A 23,367-nucleotide genomic window follows, 5' to 3' on the forward strand; every position below is an offset into this window, starting at 1 on the left:
CTTACCTTCTATATCAGCAGTTGCTATTTTATGCTTAATTTCTTTTTGTGACACCTGTTGAATATTTTCCCTTTGCTGCTTAGTCTGTTGCATAGTATGGGTTTTCCACAGTTTCCGGAGTTCTTCTACCTCTGCCTCGGAGTCCAGATTTGGTTCCTTTCCTTGTTTTCCTTTGTTGACAGTTTGCTTTTGTTTAAAATCTGCTGCTTCCCCAAAAGATATACTTTCTTTTTCACCCTCTTCCTGATGTAGTGAATTCTCATTAAGAAAATCCTGGTCTGCATTTCCTTTTATACTTGTGCTTTGTTCTTTAGAGCCTGAGATCTCTTGAAAATTATCTGTAGCCTGATCTCCTTCCTTAATGGCCTTTTCAAGATTATTGAACTCTGTTTTAAGAGAAGAAGTCCCAACTTCATTTGTAGAATGTCCAGAATCAGATTTTAAGTGATCAGTAGTAGAAGACTCTGATATGGCTGTTAAACATTCTCCACCACTTTGATTGACAGTTTGCACAGATTCTGATGACGCACCAGATGATTTATCTTGTCGAAGCTCATCCGAAGAGACAAGCTCCTCTCGTATAGGAGAGAGTTCCGATTCTGTGAACACATCTTCAGAAAGAGACTCCTCAGTGCTCCTGGGAGCAGTGCTGGCACTATCATTACCTGCATCACGGGTTCTTGAGTCTATTTCATCAGTATTACTTCTTGTCATTTTCTTTAAATGGCAGAAATCCCTTCCTGATAACTGATCTATCTCTCTGTTAATAAACAAAATTAAAAGTTATTACTTTTTAAGTTGCAGGGTTTTATTTCCCACAAACTTAACACTCAATTAGTACTAAAAAGGTTTCTCTAAAAGGGATATATCACTTAATAGCATATCAAAATTTGATTTATACTGATAGGCCAAATAATTAAGTCAAGCTTTTGCAATAATCTAAGATCTGAGAAACATCAATGTAAGATTTCCAAATTGAATTCATCTACCTGAAAAGAGGTTGAAGATGTAACTTTTGGGTGAAGCTATAATTCTACACTAAAAATTATTCATTAATGGAATATGGAAAATTAGCTTAGATAAAATTTTGATTAAAATTTTACATGTCTTGATAAAGAAAAAAATACATTGGTATTACCCACATGGATACATGAACACCCAGTGCTTATTTATTTACATAGATATTTGTAATCTATTTGAATAGAGATTGCACTAAAATATTAGGCTCAAATGCAAAGCTGAAGACCAACTGGAATAGAACTGAGGCAGTACTTACTGGAATTCTTCAGGCTACCAGAAATCACTCTTAATTCAGAGAAAACTTGTTCATCTAAAGGTTCAGATACTAGATATGTGAATGGTTTATATTCTATTAAGACTTCCATATTTAATGGCATTTGTAGATATGAGCACTAATGTTCAAAGTTAGATAGTTTAAGTTCTAGAAGGAGGTAGTATAAACATCTATATAAAGCATGAAATAAAAGTCAGAAATTTAAAATGATGGTTAAAAGCAGTTTGTGACAAATGGAAATTATAGTAGTTCTGAGTGGAGAAACCACGAACATTTGTTTAAGAATAGAAAAAAAAAACAGGAATGTAAGCTGAAACAAAAATAACTGGCTGTCTCTGGATGGTGAAGCTGGATAATACTTTTATTCTTTTTTGATATTTTTCAAATTTCATAGAAGTATGTACAATTTTTATAACTAGAATAGGTAAAATGTATTTTTTAAAAAGGTGTTAGTTGAATTACAATTCATATATCTCTCTCCCTCCCTTATACCTGATTCACCTTAGGAGACAAAAGCATGTGATCTGTGCTATTAAAAATGTAATAGTGTCATCTACTGGTGATCCATTCAAATTGCATATATAGGGTCTTGGAACTTGGCAAAAGGCAAAATTTTGAGAAACTGTATATGAACATTTACTTAAAAAAATTTTTTTTAATGTTTATTTATTTTTTAAGACAGAGGCAGAGCATGAACAGGGGAGGGGCAAAGAGAGAGAACAAGACACAGAATTTGAAACAGGCTCCAGGCTCTGAGCTGTCAGCACAGAGCCCGACGCGGGGCTCGAACCCACAAACTGTGAGATCATGACCTGAGGTGAAGTCGGATGCTTACTAAGACCCTTAGGTAAGAGACAAAATTAATAAATGTAAGAGAATCTATGTTTGAATAAAGGCTGTAAAACCTTCACAGTTAATATGCTAAAAGACTAAATATTTATTTCTGTCAATGATGCTGCTTCTGCTTAACACGGTTCCAGAACAATACCTTTGAAATCAACTTCCCAAGCAGAAGATGGAAGAAAATCAAATCTTATAAGTCAGTTTTGCTACACATGACATTACTCTGCAAAACTACTTGCTTTATTTATCTGATTTGCTGCCAAATAATGTTTTTAATTAATTTATAAGGCAAGAACTGAAAAGACACTTCTTTTTGGAGGAATTTTTTAAATGTTTGGACCAAATGTATGGTCTTTCCAGGTGACATTCTAAATTATAAAATAGCGATCTGCAAAAAAGAGGAGCTCTACATCATCCTGGTGGAATACTTACAGATCATTCAGCATAAGAGAATCCCAAAGAATCATAATAAAAATCTCAACCGTGACTGACAATATATGCATTCATATATAATCTTGTTTTTCTTTTAACCGAATCCTTTACTCCTTTATCTTTGTCTCATCCCTCCACCCACTTCAACAATACTTACTTGCTCAAAGTGACTTTGGATGATGATCTACAAAAATAACTAAAGTAGAGGATATTCTAGGAATTATCTGCACCTCTACAGAGGAGTTTACCAAGCCAAAATACTATCTATTGTATGGAAAGTATAATGGACACTTCTTGAATAAGGGATTTTATTCTACCACAGGTATCCTAACAACTCATGTACTCTGCCTCAGAAACAAAAATAATTTGCTCCTTTCCTAGCTAAGCAGTTCTGTACCACACAAGTTAATTTTAGAACAATGATCCACATCTCTGTGGGCTAATAAAGGATTTATCTTTGGCTCAGTTAAAGTGAAGCCATTTTTAAATGGTTGACAAAGTATGTATGGAAGAATAGAGGGTGTTCTTTTGTTACATTATCAATTTTCTTCCTTTCTTCTTCTCCTTCCTTTTGTGGTATACTGTCTTCTTCCCCTTTTATTTCTTATTCCTCCTTTTTATCTCTGGTCATTCCTGTGGTCAAGCACGTCACTTTCAAAGGCTGTGCTGAGTTGCAGTCTTATACCTATGTTATTTGAATCCTACAAATCCCTTGACCAGTATATTCCAAGGTTAACTCTTTCAAGATTAACTGAGGAAGAATGATGCTCATGTGATCTCCCCCATATCCCACACTGGACTCTTCAGGCTCTTGTAAGAAAAATCTGAAAGCTACACTAGTTCACTTGTATTACCTTATATTAGTCACAGAAATAATTTAAAATTCTGTGTCTTTATAAAAAGAGCTGGTAAACACTAAATTAAATGAGGTTTATAGGTTACTTTAAACATCCAGTTCTCTGACAAAATATACAAATATAAACCTAAAACAATTCCTAATTGTTTAAGGTGTGTTAAGAATAATCTTTTCAATACTACATATACTTTTTCATTATTGACAAAATGAAAAGCAGTTATAATAAAAAAAATACTAAAGAGTATTCGACAAGGGCCAACTATCTAGATGTAATAAAATCACAAAAGAGAATAAATACCAATCTTACATGGGTAAAGATTCCTTTATTTTGCTATCCAAAATTTCTTTGTACATTGCAGCTGACATCACCTCTTCCATTGGACACATGATGCCATATTCCTCACAGCCATTCTCTTGAACCAAAGGGTCAGTTTTATGTGGATCAAACATTATATTATTTGGTGTAACCAGCAGCACACCACTGACTGTGCCCTAAGATGAAAAAAGACAATAACATTTAATTTTCAAAGCTTAAATTTTCACAAAGTAGTCTAGCTGTTTTTACTAATTTTCTTCTGAAGTTAGGCCTTCTGTTATATATAAAAGTAGTACATTCAAGCACTATGACACTCTCATGAAAACATTTTATACGTTTTACACTAATTTACATTCTGCTTCCTGTGTTGTTCCCTCACTAGAGGTACCAAATATAGTTTCATATATACAATGCAGGTTTAATAAATTATGTGTTGATGATTCAATACAATACAAGGGAAAAATAGCATAATCTCTTTAAAATATTCTTTAAAAAAAGTCTCTGTTTCAACTTGCCTCTGTTACTGCCTAGCTATTTGACTTGGGGCATGAAAAGTTTCAGTTTCTTCATCTGTAAGAATAGGCATAGTAATCATTTTAATTTAATCACGAAAAACTATGAAATTTCAAATACATTTAATAGACAGCAATATAAATACGAAGAGTCCAACCTCTCAACTTAAAAATGAGCAAATTAAAATCCATAGGAAGCCGATCCCACTAATATTAGCTAATACTTATTGAAAGCTCTGTATGTATCACGCTTTATATAAATCATTGTCTATTTGATCTTCATAATCATAGCTATGAGATGATTATACTGATGGGAAAATTAAGGTGGTTGAGAGGCTAGACAACTTATCCTAAGTAATAAATAACATGGCTAACTGAAAAGCAGAGGAATCAAAATTAAAAATCCAGGCAGTCTGTGCTTTTTACTAAAATCCTTCCACATTCGAGTATAAACTACAGTCACTCCAAATGTGCTAAATATTCCTTAATCCCATTTTAACTCCTATCTATTACCATATTCCGTAAGTATAAAAGTGTAAAGCCAGACAGAATTCTAAAAATAAACTAAGTAGTTACTTCAAAGTTGTCTTATCTTTTCTTCTGAAGCTATTAAGGAGAAGAAAAACTCAAATCCCGCTTGATTGGTATCATATCATCCTTCAAAGTCCATATTCAGCTCTGGCTTACCTTTTTACCTTTTACCTGGCTTAACTTTAAAAACATAAAACTTAAGTTATGACAGACATTACCATTAAAAATGATCAAATAAAAGACTAAAAGCAGAAAACTCTACCTAAAATGGTCACCCAACTGTAAGTGGAAAAAAGTTATTGCGGATGGTTCAAGATAATAAAACATACTTATTATTTGTAGTAGCTACATGCAATATTGGAAAGAAGCATATGTGTTTGCAGGCATTTTGGTGGGTTTTGGTGGCAAAAAAAGAATCGATCTAAAACTCTAAACAGCATTTGTTTTAGTTCAGACCAGGGACCACCTAAGTAGGGAGTAACTTTATATAATCCATGGCCTAATCATATTTTGAACGGTATTTTAAATAGATTCATATATATCAGTCTATATTCCTGGATCATACGCCAACAGAAGTCAAAGAGTAATGGTAAAGTATGTTGTAGTGACATTTACATTGCCACAGATAACCTACGCAATAGATAATAAAGAATATATACAATGTAAAAATCTTAAAGATTTCCGATCTTCTATCTTCCTTACTCTATCTTGCCCTGTATAAACTTGTTATTTGAGAAGTAAAATCAAGATCAGTAAGAATTAAGGAAAGCAAACACCAAGTTTTTGGAAAAACATCAGGTCATCCTTGATTTCATAAATTTCAAGTAAGCATTAGTTTTAAATAATGGTATAATATCAGGTTCACTGGCAAAACATTACACACTTTCACTTTTTTTTTTTTTTTTGCAAAGACAATGATTATTAGGTATGTGACAGAAAAGGCCCAGTATTAATGGTTATGCTTTAATTCAGTATACCTATTAATTCTAGAATACTGCTACTCTTAGTAGTATAACTACAGAAATCATGTGTAAAGCCTCTCAAAAACTATGCTTCTACTTCTTGGATTAGAAGAGGCTTAAAACCCTGCCTCTTAACACTAGACTGATCAACCTGGTAATGTGAATTCCCAGGAATTCGCCCTTATTTGCTGCTATTGAAGGATGTGCTAACATATTCTTCAAGCTTCTCTTCCTCTGACTCTAGGTGGGACTCTGAGGTATTGTGTCAGATGTTACTCCCCCAAATCAAGAGTTGGCCATGAGAAACACTACTTCAACATAAAAGTCACAAAAACCTTTTGAGAAAGTAACTGCTCAAATTCATCTAACCCAAGACCAAGTTTGAAATCTCACTGAAATTCATCTAACCCAAGATCAAGTTTGAAATCATAAACTCATAGTTAAGCATTCCCCCTTCATTCTTTTTAATACTGTTTCATAAATCTGGATATACTATCAGGAGCAAGAACATGTTACAGTCAGAGGTTTCAAATTAAAATATCTTCTTAATCCACATGACCTTCAGAAATTTTAATCACAGATTTCTCTTTAGTATTAACAACTGTCAATCCTTTATGTGCAATTACCAGACTAATCTTCCATGGAGAAAATAAAGTCTGTCTGTAAAAGTTACCACTTACACTATAATATTTCTGTATATACTAGAAGATAAAAAACTATGATGTGGGAAACCATCCCAGCAGACTAAACGCTTGTACCCATCTTTTTTTTTCAGTCTTAAGTCCACTCTAATTTAACTATTATAATTATTGTTGATAAATTTCCACAATTTTTACATAAATAACCTTTACTACAGTAAACCTATAGGAAGAGCCAGCCTCCAGCAAGTGATTAGGTTCCAAGAACACCAGGCTGCAGGTTGTTCCTAACTCTGAAAATGACTTTATCTTTGCTTTGATACTTGAATAAAAATGTTATTCAAATACTTACAGCTGAAATTCTGCTTCTAGTCAAGAACTAATTCTGCCTAAAACTACTAAAACCATACACACACACACACACACACACACACACACACACACACACACTCTCTACATGAAAGGACTATGTGCAGCTACTAGAATGCTGGGGAGTGCCATGTGAATAAGGGAAAACAAATAAGGATGAACTCTACAAATGCCGCAGCATACTGACTGGAGAGTTTCCAGGCCAGAGGCAGAGAAAGGAAAGGAGAGATGAGCCCTTCCCATTGAGAATGCTTTGAAGGTCCACAGAAGGTCTTCTTTCAAGTTTCTAGCTGAGCACTGAATGCTACCTATGTATATGGCAACTATCCCAGGATGAGAAAAGAAGCAACACTCAAAAGAAGCAGAGGAAACAATTCACAGAGACAACAGAGAAAGGTACAGTTTGTGTTCTTAATAACCACAGCAAAAAAACATGTAATTTACAGGGCCCCAGAAAACTCAGAAGGGAATTGTCTCAGTAAAGGGTAAAACTAGCTATAGTTGCTTTGGTTCTGCCCAACAAAACTTAAAACAAGTCATGATATGATCAAGCTGTTTCCAAAAGACAACTGAGTCACAGAAAACAGCACAAAAATAGGTAGATAAATATAAAAATATCTGGCACCCAAGAAAATAAAGTTTATATCTGATATCCAGTTAAAAATTACTAGGCATGTAAACAAAAAGAAAAAAGTGACTCATCACAATGAGAAAAGTCAATTAACAGAAACAAATCCAGAAGTGAGAGAGAAAATAATTCACAGAAAGACATTAAAATAACTATTGTAACTGTATTCCATATATTGAAGAATAAATAAGGTAGACTGTGCATGGTAGTTATGGAGAAGGAAGATATGAGAGCCAGTTTGAACTTACAGCGATGAAAAATATGCTCAAAAGAATTAAAAGCAAACTAGACATGGCAGAAAAAACATTAAGTGAACTTAAAGGTATAGCAATTAAAACTGTTCAAAAAAATAGAGAAAAAGAAAAAAGAACAGAGTATCAGTGAGCTCTGAGACATAACATCAAACAGCCTAAAGTATGCATAATTGGAATTCCCAAAGAAGAGCGGATGGAAAAAAAAAATTAAATATGGTCCCAAATTTTCCAAATCTGATGGAAACTATAAATGCACAGATTCAAGAAGCTGAATGAATCCTCAGCAAAACAAATAGAAAAATATGCCAAGGCACACCATAAACCAATTGCTCAAAATCAGTGATGAAGAGACTATTTTATTTAAAAGATTTTTTACTGTTTATTTATTTTTGAGAGAGAGACAGAGTGCGAGTGGGGGAGGGCAGAGAGAGAGGCAGACACAGAATCCGAAGCAGGCTCCAGGCTCTGAGCTCCAATCTGTCAGCACAGAGCCTGAGGCAGGGCTTGAACTCACCAACAGTGAGATCATGACCTGAACCAAAGTCGGATGCTTAACAGACTGAGCCACCCAGGCGCCCTTGAAGAGACTATTTTAAATGCAACCAAAGAAAATTATCTATGTTGTACACAACACCAAATATAAAAATTGTGTTAGAGTTCTCTTCAGAAATAGTGCAAGACAGAAAACAGGAGGTCTGAAAGAAACATCTTTAAAGTTCTGAGAGAAAAAGAAAACCATGTGTGGCTTCTAAAGTTAATAACATACTATAGTTACTTTCTAAGTAATATCTGGAGTTTATTCTCCAATTCTGTTATTTTACTATACTCCCTCTGCACACTAGAAGTTCTTTGCATACAAAAGCAGCAAGGTGTGGCAGATGAAACATTCACGCTGGGTTTGAATTCACGCCATGACAGAGAAACATTACCTTGGACTTTAACCTTTCCTGAAAGTTTGTTTGCTTGTTTGTTTGTTTCCTGTGAAGAATGAATAGAACCACCCATTTCATAGGATTATTTTGAGTTGAGGAAATAACTAAAACATCTCATATACTTTCTGGCATACAGTAAGTATTGAATAAACAGTAGTTATCTTCTTTTTGTGTGCTATACCAAGTTTGCAAGAGTTATCACTCCGAACAGTGCCCAGAAATGGTCATTTTATATCAGCGTTTTGAAATATTCTATCAATAGCAAATTCGGGGTAATTTATTATAGTAAATTTATATCCCATTGCCTTTAACAACTGCAAAAGACCACCAGATTCTAAGTTAGTTATAAGCAAAGTCCATACAAAGTATTTCCACCAGTATCTTTTTAAAATATTCAAGCAGTTGATGTCAATAATTTAAAATGTAAATGTCAAATCGTGATATTTCAGTAATAAAGCATGATTAAAAATTCTTACCTTGCCACTGGTAATATATTTGCAATTAATTTTAAGAAATTTCTCAGTAAATGCTTCTTCCTCCTCAGAAGTTGAAGATACAACTCGTGCAGGTCGAATACCAGTAAGAGTAGATAAGGGAGTTGCTTCTTTTGGGTGGACTACATCAGGATTCTTTAAAAAAATAAATAAAGGCACTTCAGAGAACTAAATACAAATTAGCACATTATTAAAGCCAAATGAATAGCTTTCCCTAATTCTCATCATATTTTGAAGGTTAGCTCAAAATATTCTCATTTAAAAAAAATATACAAGAAAGAACAGCACTGTTTTCACATTCAGTAAAGGTTTCTCACAGCTTAAACTTACATTTTCAATGATTTCTTAATGGGTTATATATTTATGAATCATCTGGAAAATGTAGGAAAACTACATCTCTTGTACCTTCATACCACACACACACGCACGCACGCACACATTCAGTTGTTCCTGAGACCATTTAATATATCCCTCAGGTGTTGGGAGCAGAAAAAAAAAAATGGGAGTGCTTGTCTGTGATACATAGGAACTCAGCCAAAACCATTCACTGGAAGAGCCTTTTAAAATCTTAAGCTACAAAGAGTTTATCAATGCCATTCTACAGGGTATTAGTATTATAAAGTAATATTAAGTAATTAGATCACAGATTCTTAACTCTTTTAGTGCCACGGACCATTCTCATAGTGAAGCCTACCTAAGGGCCTTCTTTTCAGAATGTTTTTTTCAATGCTTAAAATATAGGACTACAAAGAAAAACAATTATATTGAAACACAATTATCAAAACATTTTTAAGACTGGATATATATTTTTAACATAATAGTTATGTATACGTAATTGATACATAAATGCTTCCTTATTAAACATGAAATAATAAAACCTAGTGTCGACGCTGATAATTACAATTTTGAACTAGATGGCTATAAACAATATTTCCAATATCTATAACACTAAAGTGATTTGAAAATATCTGTGAATTGTATTGGGGACACAGGCATGCACAGTGCTACCCTACAGTTTGCTACTTATAGTCTTAATTTAAAAAATATATTTCAGTTAAAATTGTCTATATCCAAGTTCAGAGACTCCTTAGAACTCATGGTTCCTCCCAAAGTTCAACACTGTGTACGATGTAGGAAGGCTAGACAAATGTTCTTTATTCTTTGTTTTAAATACCTCCAGAGGCACTTTACACTTCCTGAATTAACGCACAGTGTCTTGTAGAACAGTTTTCATAGCAGCAAGGTTCTTCAGAAGTTTGGGCTAAAATTAGGCACTTCATAACTAATACCCAATAGGTTTGACTTGGCCTTTTGAAAAAATAGCCTCCTCTTCAATCTCAAAGACTCTGAAATACTTGAAAAGCACTCTCAAATTTTAACATTACTTTTTCCGCTTCAATAAATGGATTTAACTCCTTAAGTCTATATGAGGATAAAATTTTAGATTCCCTTTTTGAATTTCATATCTCTCTCCTAATATGCTGGGGTGAAATCTCTACCATTTGGACAGATACTCGACATACATTTTTTGAAGGAAGATTGTACAGAATGCTGCAAAATAACTATATTTAATATGTTATGATTACATTTTTGAAAACCTAAAATAGAATTAGATTTTAACAGCTGCATAACACTATTCAATCATTAATATCCATTGACAAAGTTCTCAATCTTTTTATTTTGTGATACAAACTAATCAAATTTACACTCATTGAAAAAGGGATATTAGTAATAATATTGGATATTTATGATTATTTGTTACATTTAATGGCTATATGAGCCATTTAATCTTCAAATCATTGATATGGGTATATACTATTACCTTAATTTTAAAGGAAACTTATGGTTAACCAAGTTCAGTAACTTTCCCAATAAGTAAGATGAAGCTAATATGTAAACCCAACTTGTCAACACATGAACTAGTAAGCTTAACTGCAATACTATACACCTTCCCTTTCAAATATTCTTCTGAACAACTGATACATGTGCACCGGGGGAAAAAAGCCAATTCCAGAGCCATTGGAAAGCCCCTTGCAGGCTGGCACAAAACTATCAACAAATTTATGGTTGTTCAGTGACTGCCAAATCCAGCTGACAACATTACCTACTATGTAACCATATCATTCACAAAAACTATAATCAAGAAACACTGTCAAATGCTTTCCTTATATGAAGATACATCTCATTGAACATGATCTGTTAGGTTCCCTCAAAGTCTCAAATTCTGTATCTATAGCAATCCCGATTTGTCAATGCAATCCTATTAAAAAGAATATATAGATTGGCTTAGTAAATGTTCAAAGTATAGCACATAAGAGTACATTTCTTTTTTAAAAAAAAAGCAACATTCAGAGGAATTGTAATTAGATCTCATAATAACTTACATACATGTACATTACCCAAATGATCAGTATCTCTATGCAGCTGGTTTTGACTGGTATTTACAGATTCTGATTCTTAATGCAGTGAGTTGGAAGCTCATCAGGGCTTTGTGAAGTTTCTTTGTGCAATTCTGTTTTAGCCACTAGGGATAGAAAGGTCCTTAAAAGTACAGAGTATAAACATCTATCTACTGAGCCTCAATCATTGCCCCAAATATTCAAATGTGCAAAAAGCAAAGCATTGCTAGACCAAGTGAACCGAAAAGGTTGACTTATGGTCATCTTTTTTTGTACAATATGATTAAATATTACACATTTTGATATTCCAGCTATAAAGTGGTAATAAAGAATATGAGCTCTGGATCAGACTACTTGGTTTGGAATCCTAACTCAGCTACTAGCTAACCGAAGGACCTTAGACACAAATTACTTAACATCTCTCCCTCAGTTTCCTTATATGTAAAATAAACACTGTTATTGGTCAGGTACCAGAAGAAGCTGGTGGCATATCAACTTGAGTTAATTTAGAGAGTTTAAAAATGGAACTATTTACAAAAGTATTATGCGGCGTATATGAATAACAGAGGCTTCCTTATCATCCATAGGCCTAAAAAGGTTAAGGGGAGAAACAGATACCTACAGAGGGATCTGTGGAAAGGGTTGTCTGATGAGATGAGAGGTTAGAGAATGCAGCCACTCTGAAGTGACCTTGTAGGGAGGGAGCTAGGAGAATAAATATGCCCCTTTCTCACTCCTTTCGTCTTATCTTCTGCCAATGTTCTCGAAAAACCAAAACCAGGAAAAGCAGGTCTAGGGAGCCTGCTGATATAGTCTAAAGCCCAAAAGAGGATAGAAAAGGATGCAGAATCGGTCCAGAAGAAAAAAAAAAAAAACAAAAAAACCAAAAAAACCAGCCAGGCCAAGTTGAGGTTGGGAATAAATGACAATACTTACTGACACATGGTAAATTTTAGCTATTTATTTTTTATTTACACTTAACATTGGTTCCACCTCTTTCCATGTTTCTTCACCAATATGTGAAGAAAAAAAAATGTGAGAAAATTGTTTGACCCTGGAAATTCTCAAAGATAATATTTTTATGTGATAATTATTCAAAAAACCCACTGAGATCCTTTATACTAACAAAGCCAGGAACCTATCATTTTAGCTTCATTCGTAAGCCACTAAACAGCTGAACATTCAGAAAGCTACAGGTGATTATTAGAAATATAAACTCTGACAATTTCTGGGAAAAACATGTGACAATAATACTAAATGAGTTGTATCTAATAAAACATAAGATCCTTGCTTCTAAGGGACTTAGAATGGCAGACATAAATCCAATGATTATAATACAGAGCTATAAATACTTGAAATATATAGAAAGTTACATAGGAATATTATCTTGGGAGTCAAGTAATTAACATATTTCTAGGTAAAAAAATACAGTTTATGAAACTGCCGTTCAAAATAATTATTTCTAACTATTGCCTATAATCAATAGGGAAAACTTCAAGAACTCAATGTTTCTTAACTCCTTCCTGGATCCATCCTAGAGAGAAAGAACTTATTCATTATGACCAGTTATATTAGAGGATACTTTCTGGGCATCTTTGACAGCAGTTGAGTCACTACAGATTAAAAGGTCATTCATATGACTTTTTATTCTCTCCCTCTATTTCACTAGCATGGCAAAAGTGAGGAAGAGAGCATTTCACACAGGAGAAGGCCTGGCCTTGTTGCTCCCTTGAGTTTCAGCATTCTCTTCTTTCTGATCTTGTGCCTTTCAAGAAAGTCAGTTGGTAGGAAGATTCAGGTTAAGGATGAGGGACAGAAAAGGACCCCATAGACTTTTCGTCAGGCACGATGCTACAGTTGTTTCCACAATTTCGCTTTAGGCTTTAAAAAAGAAGGTAAATTAACCTAACGCTACATCTCCTTTGTTGCTGCACTCCTTGTGAGTCCAGCTCTTTGTAAGTCTTATGGGAAAATAGCATGGCTATGTTCAAAAACATATTCTTAGATCATTTAGTCCAGCAATACCTACTCATTAGAACCTGACTTCCACATTCATCAACAGTGAAAAATAGAATATATTCCTTTCATGTGACTGCATTCTAAAGTACAGTGCTGTCATATTTATATAGATAAGATATCCAACAAATACATATTTGAAAATGACCCCACTTCTCTCTCTCTCTCTCTCTCTCTCACACACACACACACACAGTCCCTGGGCAAGGTATTCCAAGAAAGAAGTGCAACTAGTTTAACAACAGAGGTTAGAAACCAATGTCTAATAATTTGTAGGCAAATTAACATTAATAATTTGTATTTTCTTACTCATAGGTTATTTGGTATCTTAAACTGTGAGTGCAAACTGGGCAGAGAAAAAAAGGATGTCTCCTAAAGCAGGCAAGGCAACACCAAAAAATCTCCCACAGGAATTTAGGCATTTAATATACGAATAGCCTTTTATATATAACCATAATCTTTAAGCCATCATGAAAATGGGAAGTCATGATTAGTATGAATTTACAAAAAAAGGCACAAAAATATAATTCCTTTCAGAGAGATTTTAATCAAAATTATTAAATACCATTTGGTCCTTTAAAATTCATTTGTAAAATGTAACTTATATAGAACATTCCTTGAAAATGCTAGGTAAATCAATCCACTATTAATTGCTAAGAATACTTAGAAGAATGATTAAATGATAAATTATTTAAATTTTTTTAACATTTATTCATTTTTGAGAGACAGAGAGAGACACAGCATGATTAGGGAAGGGGCAGAGAGAGAGAGAGTGGGAGACACAGAATCTGAAGCAGGCTCCAGGTCTGAGCTGTCAGCAAAGAGCCACTCAGGATGCGAGTTCATGACCTGAGCTGAAGTTGGACGCCCAACCGACTAAGCCACCCAGGCACCCCAAGATGATAAATTATTTAAAACTGTTTATTTTTTAGAGAGTGCACATGTGTCGGTGAGAGACAGAGAGTGAGAAAGAGAATCCTGAGTAGGCTCTGTGCTCACAGAGCCTACTTTGGATGTGGGGCTCAATCTCACGAACCGTGAGAAATCAAGAGTCAGATGCTTAACTGACGGAACCACACAGCTGCCCTGATAAATTATTTTTTAAAAGGCAGTGTGTCAAAAATAAACTCAAGTGTCCTAGGTAAATAAAAACAGTGACAGAAAACTGAAATAAAAATTAATTGGGCATGGACTTCCTATCATGAAATTGTCATGTATGTCAGGTAAAACTCCTTCTTTAAATTATTATATGGCATTTATAGGAGAGAGTTGATGAATATCTTTGGACTACCACCAATAACAACAGTGAGATAATTTAAGCTGTTTGGTTTAATAAGAATGTTCCCTTTAAAACCTGTTATGTAACAAAAAAAACAAAACAAAACAAAAAAACAACTGTTATGTAACAGAATAAAAAGGTAAACTTTAGTTTTAACCATAGTCAAAGTAGAATAAAAAACAATGAAGATATATATATATATATATATATATATATATATATACATATACATATACACACACACACACACACACATACACACACACAGTGAGATTTCTTCATAGTTATCTTTGAAAAGTAGGGACACTTACAGTGGCCTTATCAAATTCAGCCTCGGAAGATGTTGGTGACAGAGGACTTATGGGACTTAGAGATGGAGAGCTCTCAACACTGGAGACATATTCAGGATCAGGAACATATAAAACCTGCAAGGAAACATTCAAATGAAGATTCACTCAAACTGAAATATTAACAACTGAATGGTGTTCCATAGGCAAGTACCATTAACGACCTTCACCAATAAACAGAAAATAAAAATATTCAGATTTAAAGAATATTTATTACAATAATTCTAACAACACAAAAAAAGACATTTATATTCTATTTAGACAAGTTTGATAATAAATAGTGTCAAAGACAGGGTAGGGAAACAATAATTATCATATACTATGGGTGTTCCTCTTACAGGACAATTTGGGTAACAGCTAACAAAATTTAAAATGCATGTATCATTTAACTCATCAATTTTACTTCTAGGACTTTACAGAAACTCCTGCATATATAGAAAAGAGCGAGATTGTTCTCTACATCAATGTTTATAATAACAAAAGAGCTGAAACGGTGTAAAGTTACTGTATCTTGTTAATATGTCAATATAGTGCAACACTACCTACACATGAAAAAGTCTGAGGTGAAGCCACACTTAAATATTTTCTAAGAATCAAAGTTAAATTGAGACAAAAAGAAAAAAAGAGACAGAAAGGCTTCTGGAAGAGTATACAAACTGTAAATATGGTTGCTTCTAGAAAAGGAAACTAGAAGTCGAAGATGGGATAACTTACCTTTAAAAATTTTTGAGGTTTTTATCATGTACATGCTATTGCTTTGAGTATTTTAGTAAGATAATTCACAATTATTTTCAATTTGTATTAAAAAAATTAACATGCAACAAATGACAATTTTCTCTTCTAGAGCCAATATGATTTGTTCAAAACATGCATAAAATTATTCCTAAAATTTCCGTATTATTAACTATACTTCAATGGATAATTTCTGTCTTACTACTTAATGCTCCTAAGTACCAATCATTAAAAAAAAGATACCTGTCCAGTAACAACTGCTCGGGAGAATAACTTATTTAATTGAACAAGTTCGTTGGGCGTTGTATCAAATTTCAGGGCTATACTATTCAAAGAATCCCTTGATTCAACCTGTTTAAAAGAAAAAATAAATTATTTGAATCTGCTAAAACAGAAAAGCTACAACCTGATGTTTAATACCATTAATATGTCTGTGGACCAAACTCACATTTGATTAACAAGTGGTATTTTCCATCTTTAGATATAGGATAACTTGAGAAATTTTGTGTTTTGTTAACAGATGGTCTCAACCTATTATGATACAGTGTGTATGCTTTATCACAGTATATCATAATTATATGTGGGCCTCTACTGCAAGTAATTTCAAAACACACAATATAATTTACAAAACACAAATGATTTTTATTTCACAAAGGCTTTAAAAATGTACTATTCCTTTAAATAGTTTCTAACACATATGGAACCTAGAAACATAAAAAAATTTATTTTAGCCAAGAATGTTTGTATTAAACTGAAAATACTGTTATCTATATGTTTATATTAAACTGGAAATATTATACCTTTATGTTTATATTCTGCCATTTAAATATGCAAATTAGATAATATTTAAACCAAAATTTAGCAATCTACTTCTAAATCATTAGTATATTTCAATGACTGACTTAGTATATTTTAAGTCATGGGATTTTGCCAATTATCCTGAAAGAAAAAGTCATTTGATCAGTCAGTATATGCCTTTGGAGTCCTCTATACATAAGGCATTATAAGAGCTCTATAGGATAAAATTAAGCGTAACTAAGTGGTATTAGTGCACAAGGGATTTACAACACAGTTGAAAAATAAGAAAGACAAAAAAGGTTTCAAGAAAGATGAAGAGCAATTTAAATGAAACAAATATAACAGAAGTTCCGAGTATAGATAGTGCAACACATTTGCTACAAATTGTCCAAGGAAGACTTTATTAAAAAGATTTAAAAGCTAGATTTTGAAGAAGGAATAGGGTAGAGAGAAAGAAAGAACACTCAAAGCGAAGAGAATAGGACTGACACGGTTAGGAGACAGAAAAGTACAAAACACTTTTGTGCGATACTATTTCTTCCCCCTAAACCACCCAGAGTACACTATTGAGTTTAAGATTTCAGGAAGGTGAGTTACTAGAGTTAATTCTAAAAAAGGATGAGATTGGAAGGGCATTTAGAATTAGGCTGTAGAAAACTTTGAAAGTTAGGAAAAGTAGCTAGGTATATAATGTAAAAAAAAAATAGCATGTATTTTTTTCTTTAATGGTTATATAAAACCAAATCTGTGACAAATACATTGGATAATAAACTAGTTCTGCTTCCTTCTGTGCAAACGTTCTCATCTATGTAATGAGATGACCTATCACTTAACCTATTGAGATGATATAGGCAGGTCTCTGCAAACAAATTATATTTTGCAGTAACATCTGTAAGTTTACAAAGTACTTTCATATAATCACATTTTATCCATACAATGATCCTTTTAGATGGGATGATGAATGTAATAAAAATCATCAATAATTATAAAGCGAAGAAGCTACATGGCCCGAGTAGCAACAGGTCTAGGACTAATGAGATAAGAGAAGAAAAACCAATTTAACACTGCAGTAAATGAGGTTGAAAGTCATAAAAAATGTAAAGGACGAGATTAAGGTTTATAAGGTTCCAACTAAGACTCACGAAAGCGCTCATGGATTGAATGAGGTTGCAATGGTGGTGGTGGTAGTAGCAGTAGTAGCAGGTCAGGGGTGCGAATGGTAATAAGCAATTGATGTTGAATCCCAAAATTCCAACCTGGACGAATAACAAACTGAAGGGAAATGGAAACAAGAAAATGGAGCATTGGGCAAGGATGGAGAAATTGGTGAGAGGTTTCCTACAGTGCGTTAAGTATAAAGTGACAGTGGGAAATACATGCATGTAGAAAGGCAGGAATAGAAAAAATTTGGGTTCTCACTCCACACAGTTTTAAATTCCTTAAGATCTCCAGGTAATGGAATCTGTAAGTGGAAAAGTGAAAAGAAACATGGGACCACTTACATTTGGAATCAAGAAGAGCAGAAATAGCCAGTAAGAGATGGAAGATACAGTCAAAATAACAGCAAGAATACCAGGGCAATGAAGCATGATGAAAGCAAAATGTAGTGCAATTAGTTTCAAGCACAGAGAAAAAAAAAAGGGAGATATAATAAAAAAAAAAAAAAGATGGGTGACCATCTTTCAGAATTATGAATGGCATACTCCTTAGACTGAAGACACACACTGAAGTAAAAATATGTCTGAATCTAGACTTATCACAGTAGCACTGCAGAACTGTAATGAAAAAAAAGGAAACTCCAAAAACAATCTTAAAACAAGACGACTGCCTAAAAATGAATAAAAAGGCAACAGAGGGACATAGGACACTGGATTACAATACGGAAAGTGTTGTGTGAGAAAAGAACTCTCAGCCTGATAATTAACAGACTGGTGAACTCCCAGGAATGAGGGTGCAGTGAAGACTTTCAGACATTGTCTAATTATCCATTCCCAGATCCTCACTGAAAATAACTTAAAACGGAAAAAAATAAAATCAGAAGGAACAATGGGCAAAAAGCAACAAAGAAAAGGCCAGAGTTTGATAATTAGAAAATTATTAGTGACCTTGGAAAAGGCTCTTTCATGATAAAGGTATACAAATATTAAGTTAACTAGGAATAAAATGATAATGTATAGCATTTTCACAGTCTACTTTGGATTCCTACTTAAAGTGACTTCACAATGAAAAACAGTATGTACGTGTGTATATGCAAATATATACACACATATACATATGCATGATTTTAATTTTAAAGCTACGATGCAATGAATAATATATAATACATTTAGGTGGTTTAAAATGTATTTAAGCTAGATCATAAATATTTCAGAACAAATTTTGAGAGTACATTATATTAAAAGTTTTATTTTAAGAGAAATATAGGGAGAAATACATTTTCCTAAATATAAAAATCATGTCATATATTTTATATAAAGATGCTATATGAAAATTTTATAAAACTATAACAAGAATAGAATATAAGATAAAAAAATCTTAGTTTTAGAAATACATTTCTTTCTTCTAGGATATGGCATAGGGAATAAACAAAGGACTTAAAAAACAAGGGGAAAAAGTGTAAACAAAGACCTGCAAAAGGATGTTTTATAACTTTTCTGGTTAATACTTGACTATTTCCAAAAGGTCACATATAATGTTAAGACAAAATATAATTTCAAGTTTCAATTAACCTCCCCCCCACAAAATAATGGTTCTTAAGTTAAATTTAACTTTGCTACAGATAACACAAGTTTTATTGAATTACAAGAAAAGAATGGTAAACTCCTAAAATTAAAAACAAACTAAACTTTCACAATTCTTCACAATCACACAATTACATGTATAGATAACATCGTATGTCTCATGCCTATAATCTTATGCCTGAATAAACACTAACAAATACATCAAATTACATAACCCATTATTTTACTATTTGAACCTATTTTCTCCATTTCTCAATCATGCAGAGAAGGTACAAGCACACTGAAGTTTATAATATGCTTTAAGAAGAGATTCTTTCAATGGTAAAAGTACTTCTACCCTAAATACCTGGTTCTCAACTTTTTAAAAATACTTAAAGTCTCAAATCATCAATTATGCAATATATAGAAATAAAGTGTAACTCTAAGTTTTTGATAATTTCTTCAATTTTAAGGATTCATGGAAAATATTAAGATTCGAACCAAGACTGGAAGGTTTCATGATGATGCAAATACAGAAATTGTTTAAAATTTCTACTTTCTTAATACAGTTATAACATATTAGAAAAACACAAACAGTAACACAAAATTAAGGTCAGCTAAAATAATTGGCGTATAACATTATTAACATTAGCTAAATAAACAACATTTACACACAAGCCAATGAGCATTACACCACAGACTAAAGTTGACTTCTCACTTCAGTTTTCCTTGGTAACCAGAAATGTAAAAAGCTGACTGCAGGGAGATTTTGAAGGTCATTATAAGAACACAAAAACAAGTTCCATTTCAAAGCTAAAGAAACTTAGCTATAAATCAGTGCAAATAATCATCATGTGAGAGGTTATTCTGGAAGATAAATACCAACTTATCTTTTAAGTATTCTATCTGCCCTTTTCATTATCATTAACACTGTTGGGAATATAATGAAGATCACATTTCTCAAAGAGTAAATATTTTCCTAAAGGCCTAATCTAATAAAAATTATTAGAACACAGGACCTTTGACTCCCTGTAAATTACCATCTACACTAAATTAAATTTGCTGGAATAACTGTCTTTTATCACACTTAATAAAATTTCTCTTTAAGGAAAAAAAAACCCTAAAATATAATTAAGATCTTAAACATTATTATTAATAAAAGTTATTAAAACACGATTTTTGAAATAAGGCAATTTAACAACTTTTATCTTATTTATTTCAGTATAAACAAAGAATGTCTTAGGTAACACTCTTACAAAGACAAATCAGCTTTTTTAAAAAAGTAACTTACAGTATACTCAATAGTTCCTTTAGGTTTCTGAAAAGACATTCGTCTCCCATCTTTCTTGTCTAAGGTCTTCTTTTGGCCAGTGTCTGAAAAAAAAATGAGGTAAAATTCCTATTAAATTCATTTTCCAGGGGCGCCTGGGTGGCTCAGTCAGTTGAGCGTCCAACTTCAGCTCAGGTCATGAACTCGCAGTCCATAAGTTCGAGCCCTACACTGGGCTCTGTGCTGACAGCTCAGAGCCTGGAACCTGCTTCATTCAGATTCTGTGTCTCCTTCTCTCTCTGCACCTCCCCTGCTCACAATCTTGTCTCTCTCTCTCAAAAATAAATAAACATTAAAAATAAATAAATAAATAAATTCATTTTCCTTTCAGAGTAATGTCAAGGACTGCTAACTAGAGCTCAGTGGGCAGTTATCTATTAGACTAACTACTAATACAGCTTGTTCCCTGGGATTCTCTGCTCTAAAATGCAACCAACTGTCAAAAAAGAAAATGTATTCCTCCTCGTTTGCTTTAGGAGCCGACCAGTATGAGACACTATAATAACTGGAAGTCAATTCAAAACATAAGCAACTGTTAGCAGAAAGGATTATCAAATTTTATTGAAAACTAAATTATGGATTTCTTTCAACCAATCTAACTTAATTACAATAAACTATATTTGAGGATATATTATTATTATTACCAAACCAAGTCTGAAAAATGTAACATTAATCCTCACAGGAGAAAACAGCTCTACTTTTACAACCATAGTTAAAGAGGGAGTCTTCTCTATTGAATTAAATTACTAAATTCCTTGTCTACAGACTATAAATTAAGATACCCTTTCATACATAAACACACTTTGTGCATTTCATTTCGATAAAGTAGTGTTTTTCACTTTGCTTATCAAGACACTTCACTTGAACATGTCATTATTACCAAGATTACAGTATCTGTTTCAGTTTAAATTTTGCATTAGTGCTAACCTTCTCATCCATAGTTCATGTAACAATCATTACATTGAAATGATAAAATACCACTCTTACCTAAGTAATTTAAAATGATTAAAATCAATCTCTAAAGAAAAAACTCAAAACTGAAAAAGACAGTGAATGGCAAAATGCTATAATATTCACCATCAACATTCTACAAGATTAAAATGATAGTTTTCAAAGAAAATTAGTTCTACCCAAACCCAAACAATCTAGAAAGTGTGTATTTGTTTTCCCTCTATCCAATCTCAGTTCAATTCTGACCATACTAGAGTTTGTTTATAGGTACCTAAGTAGCTCAGTTGGGCAAATGGTTCTAATAAAGCATTAATAATAAAAACAGTAAGTCTGAATCCCAAAAAAGCGCAGTTTCACAATGCCTGAAAAAGCTCTCCTAAAACCTTTCTGATCACCTAGGCTAACCCAAGTGTCTTTTATTAATCCCATAGCATATGTATGTCTCCTCCATAGCACCTGGCACAGTTTTAAATTTCAATCTCTTTTTAATGCCTTCTACTAAATGGTAACCTACAAAATACTGAGCTTTTGTTCCACAATGCCTCCTCAGTGCCTAACAAAGGGCCTGACATGGCAAACCTCCAGTGTGAATGAACTACAACTTAAACTGTACCTTGAACTACCCCAATTCTCATAAAGTCATTAATTTCCCATAAAGAAAAACAGACAAAGAGTTATGGCTCATATATTACACCCCTAGGAGGGAATGAATTTTATATATACATACATATATATATATATATATATATACATACATATATATATATATACATATATATATATGCATATTATAGATACATACAGTTTGTGAGTTCAAGCCCTACGTCTGGCTCTGTGCTGACCGCTCGGAGCCTGGAGCCTGCTTCAGATTCTGTTGTCTCTCCCTCTCTCTCTCTGCCCCTCCCCTGCTTGTGCTCTATCTCTGTCTCTCAAAAATAAACATTAAAAAATTTTTTTTGAAAAATAAACATACAAAATTATTTTCAATCTAACTCATAACTAGAGAAATGTAAATTTAACCTACACTGAGATACCATTTCTCACCTATCAGACTGGTTAAAATTCAGAAGCCTGACCACACATTGTAGAAAAAGCAGCATTCTTGTATATTTATGGCAGGAATGTAAAATGAGAGGCTTCTGGGTGGCTCAATTGGTTAAGCGTCCAACTCTTAGGTCTTGGCTCAGGTCATGGTCTTGTGGTCATGAGATGGAGCCCCACATGGGGCTCTGTGCTGACAGTGTGAAGCCTGCTTGGGATTCTCTCCCTCTCTCTGCCCCTGCTCTGCTTGTGCTCACTTTCCCTCTCAAAATAAATAAAATATCCAATTAAAAAAAAATGAGTGCAAAATGATATAATGCTTATGAAAAAGTGTATTATTTTTGCTTATTCTATTTTTTCTCTGCTGAATAACATATTTAAATTTCATTTTTCTTATAATAAAATATTAATCTATCTTAAATGTAAAACTATTTTAAAAGTTTTAAATAGTAATTTCTGCTCTTTAATAAACAGTAGAGGGAGCCAAAAACATTATCTTCATTTTGCCATTTAAACTTCTTAAGCAATGCAAGTACAATTACAGATTACTTTTAACTAATAATATATATCCCATCCTTAATCGATTTTAGGAATAACCATTAATCTACATTTACTTCGCCTAATAGAAGTTTTTCAATTTGTGTTTCATAATATCCCAAGAGTTCATTAAATGTTTAATCACAATGAAGTTTA

General features: G+C 33.1%; 1 protein-coding gene across 13 annotated transcripts in view; it reads right to left on the reverse strand.

The window, feature by feature from the left end:
- Nucleotides 1–23,367, reverse strand: part of OXR1 (oxidation resistance 1) — a 448,199-nt gene that overhangs the window by 39,661 nt on the left and 385,171 nt on the right. For all 13 annotated transcript variants that reach the window (XM_027064028.2, XM_053208273.1, XM_027064030.2 and 10 more), the window contains 6 exons: nucleotides 20,644–20,726; nucleotides 16,078–16,185; nucleotides 15,067–15,180; nucleotides 9,044–9,196; nucleotides 3,733–3,917; nucleotides 6–760 (listed from right to left, as the gene is read on the reverse strand). In XM_027064028.2, coding sequence (XP_026919829.1) covers nucleotides 6–760; nucleotides 3,733–3,917; nucleotides 9,044–9,196; nucleotides 15,067–15,180; nucleotides 16,078–16,185; nucleotides 20,644–20,726 — 1,398 coding nt within the window. The remainder of the gene's footprint in view (nucleotides 1–5; nucleotides 761–3,732; nucleotides 3,918–9,043; nucleotides 9,197–15,066; nucleotides 15,181–16,077; nucleotides 16,186–20,643; nucleotides 20,727–23,367) is intronic.

The sequence above is a fragment of the Acinonyx jubatus genome, chromosome F2 (assembly GCF_027475565.1).
Source record: "Acinonyx jubatus isolate Ajub_Pintada_27869175 chromosome F2, VMU_Ajub_asm_v1.0, whole genome shotgun sequence".
Classification (NCBI taxonomy): Eukaryota; Metazoa; Chordata; class Mammalia; order Carnivora; family Felidae; genus Acinonyx; species Acinonyx jubatus.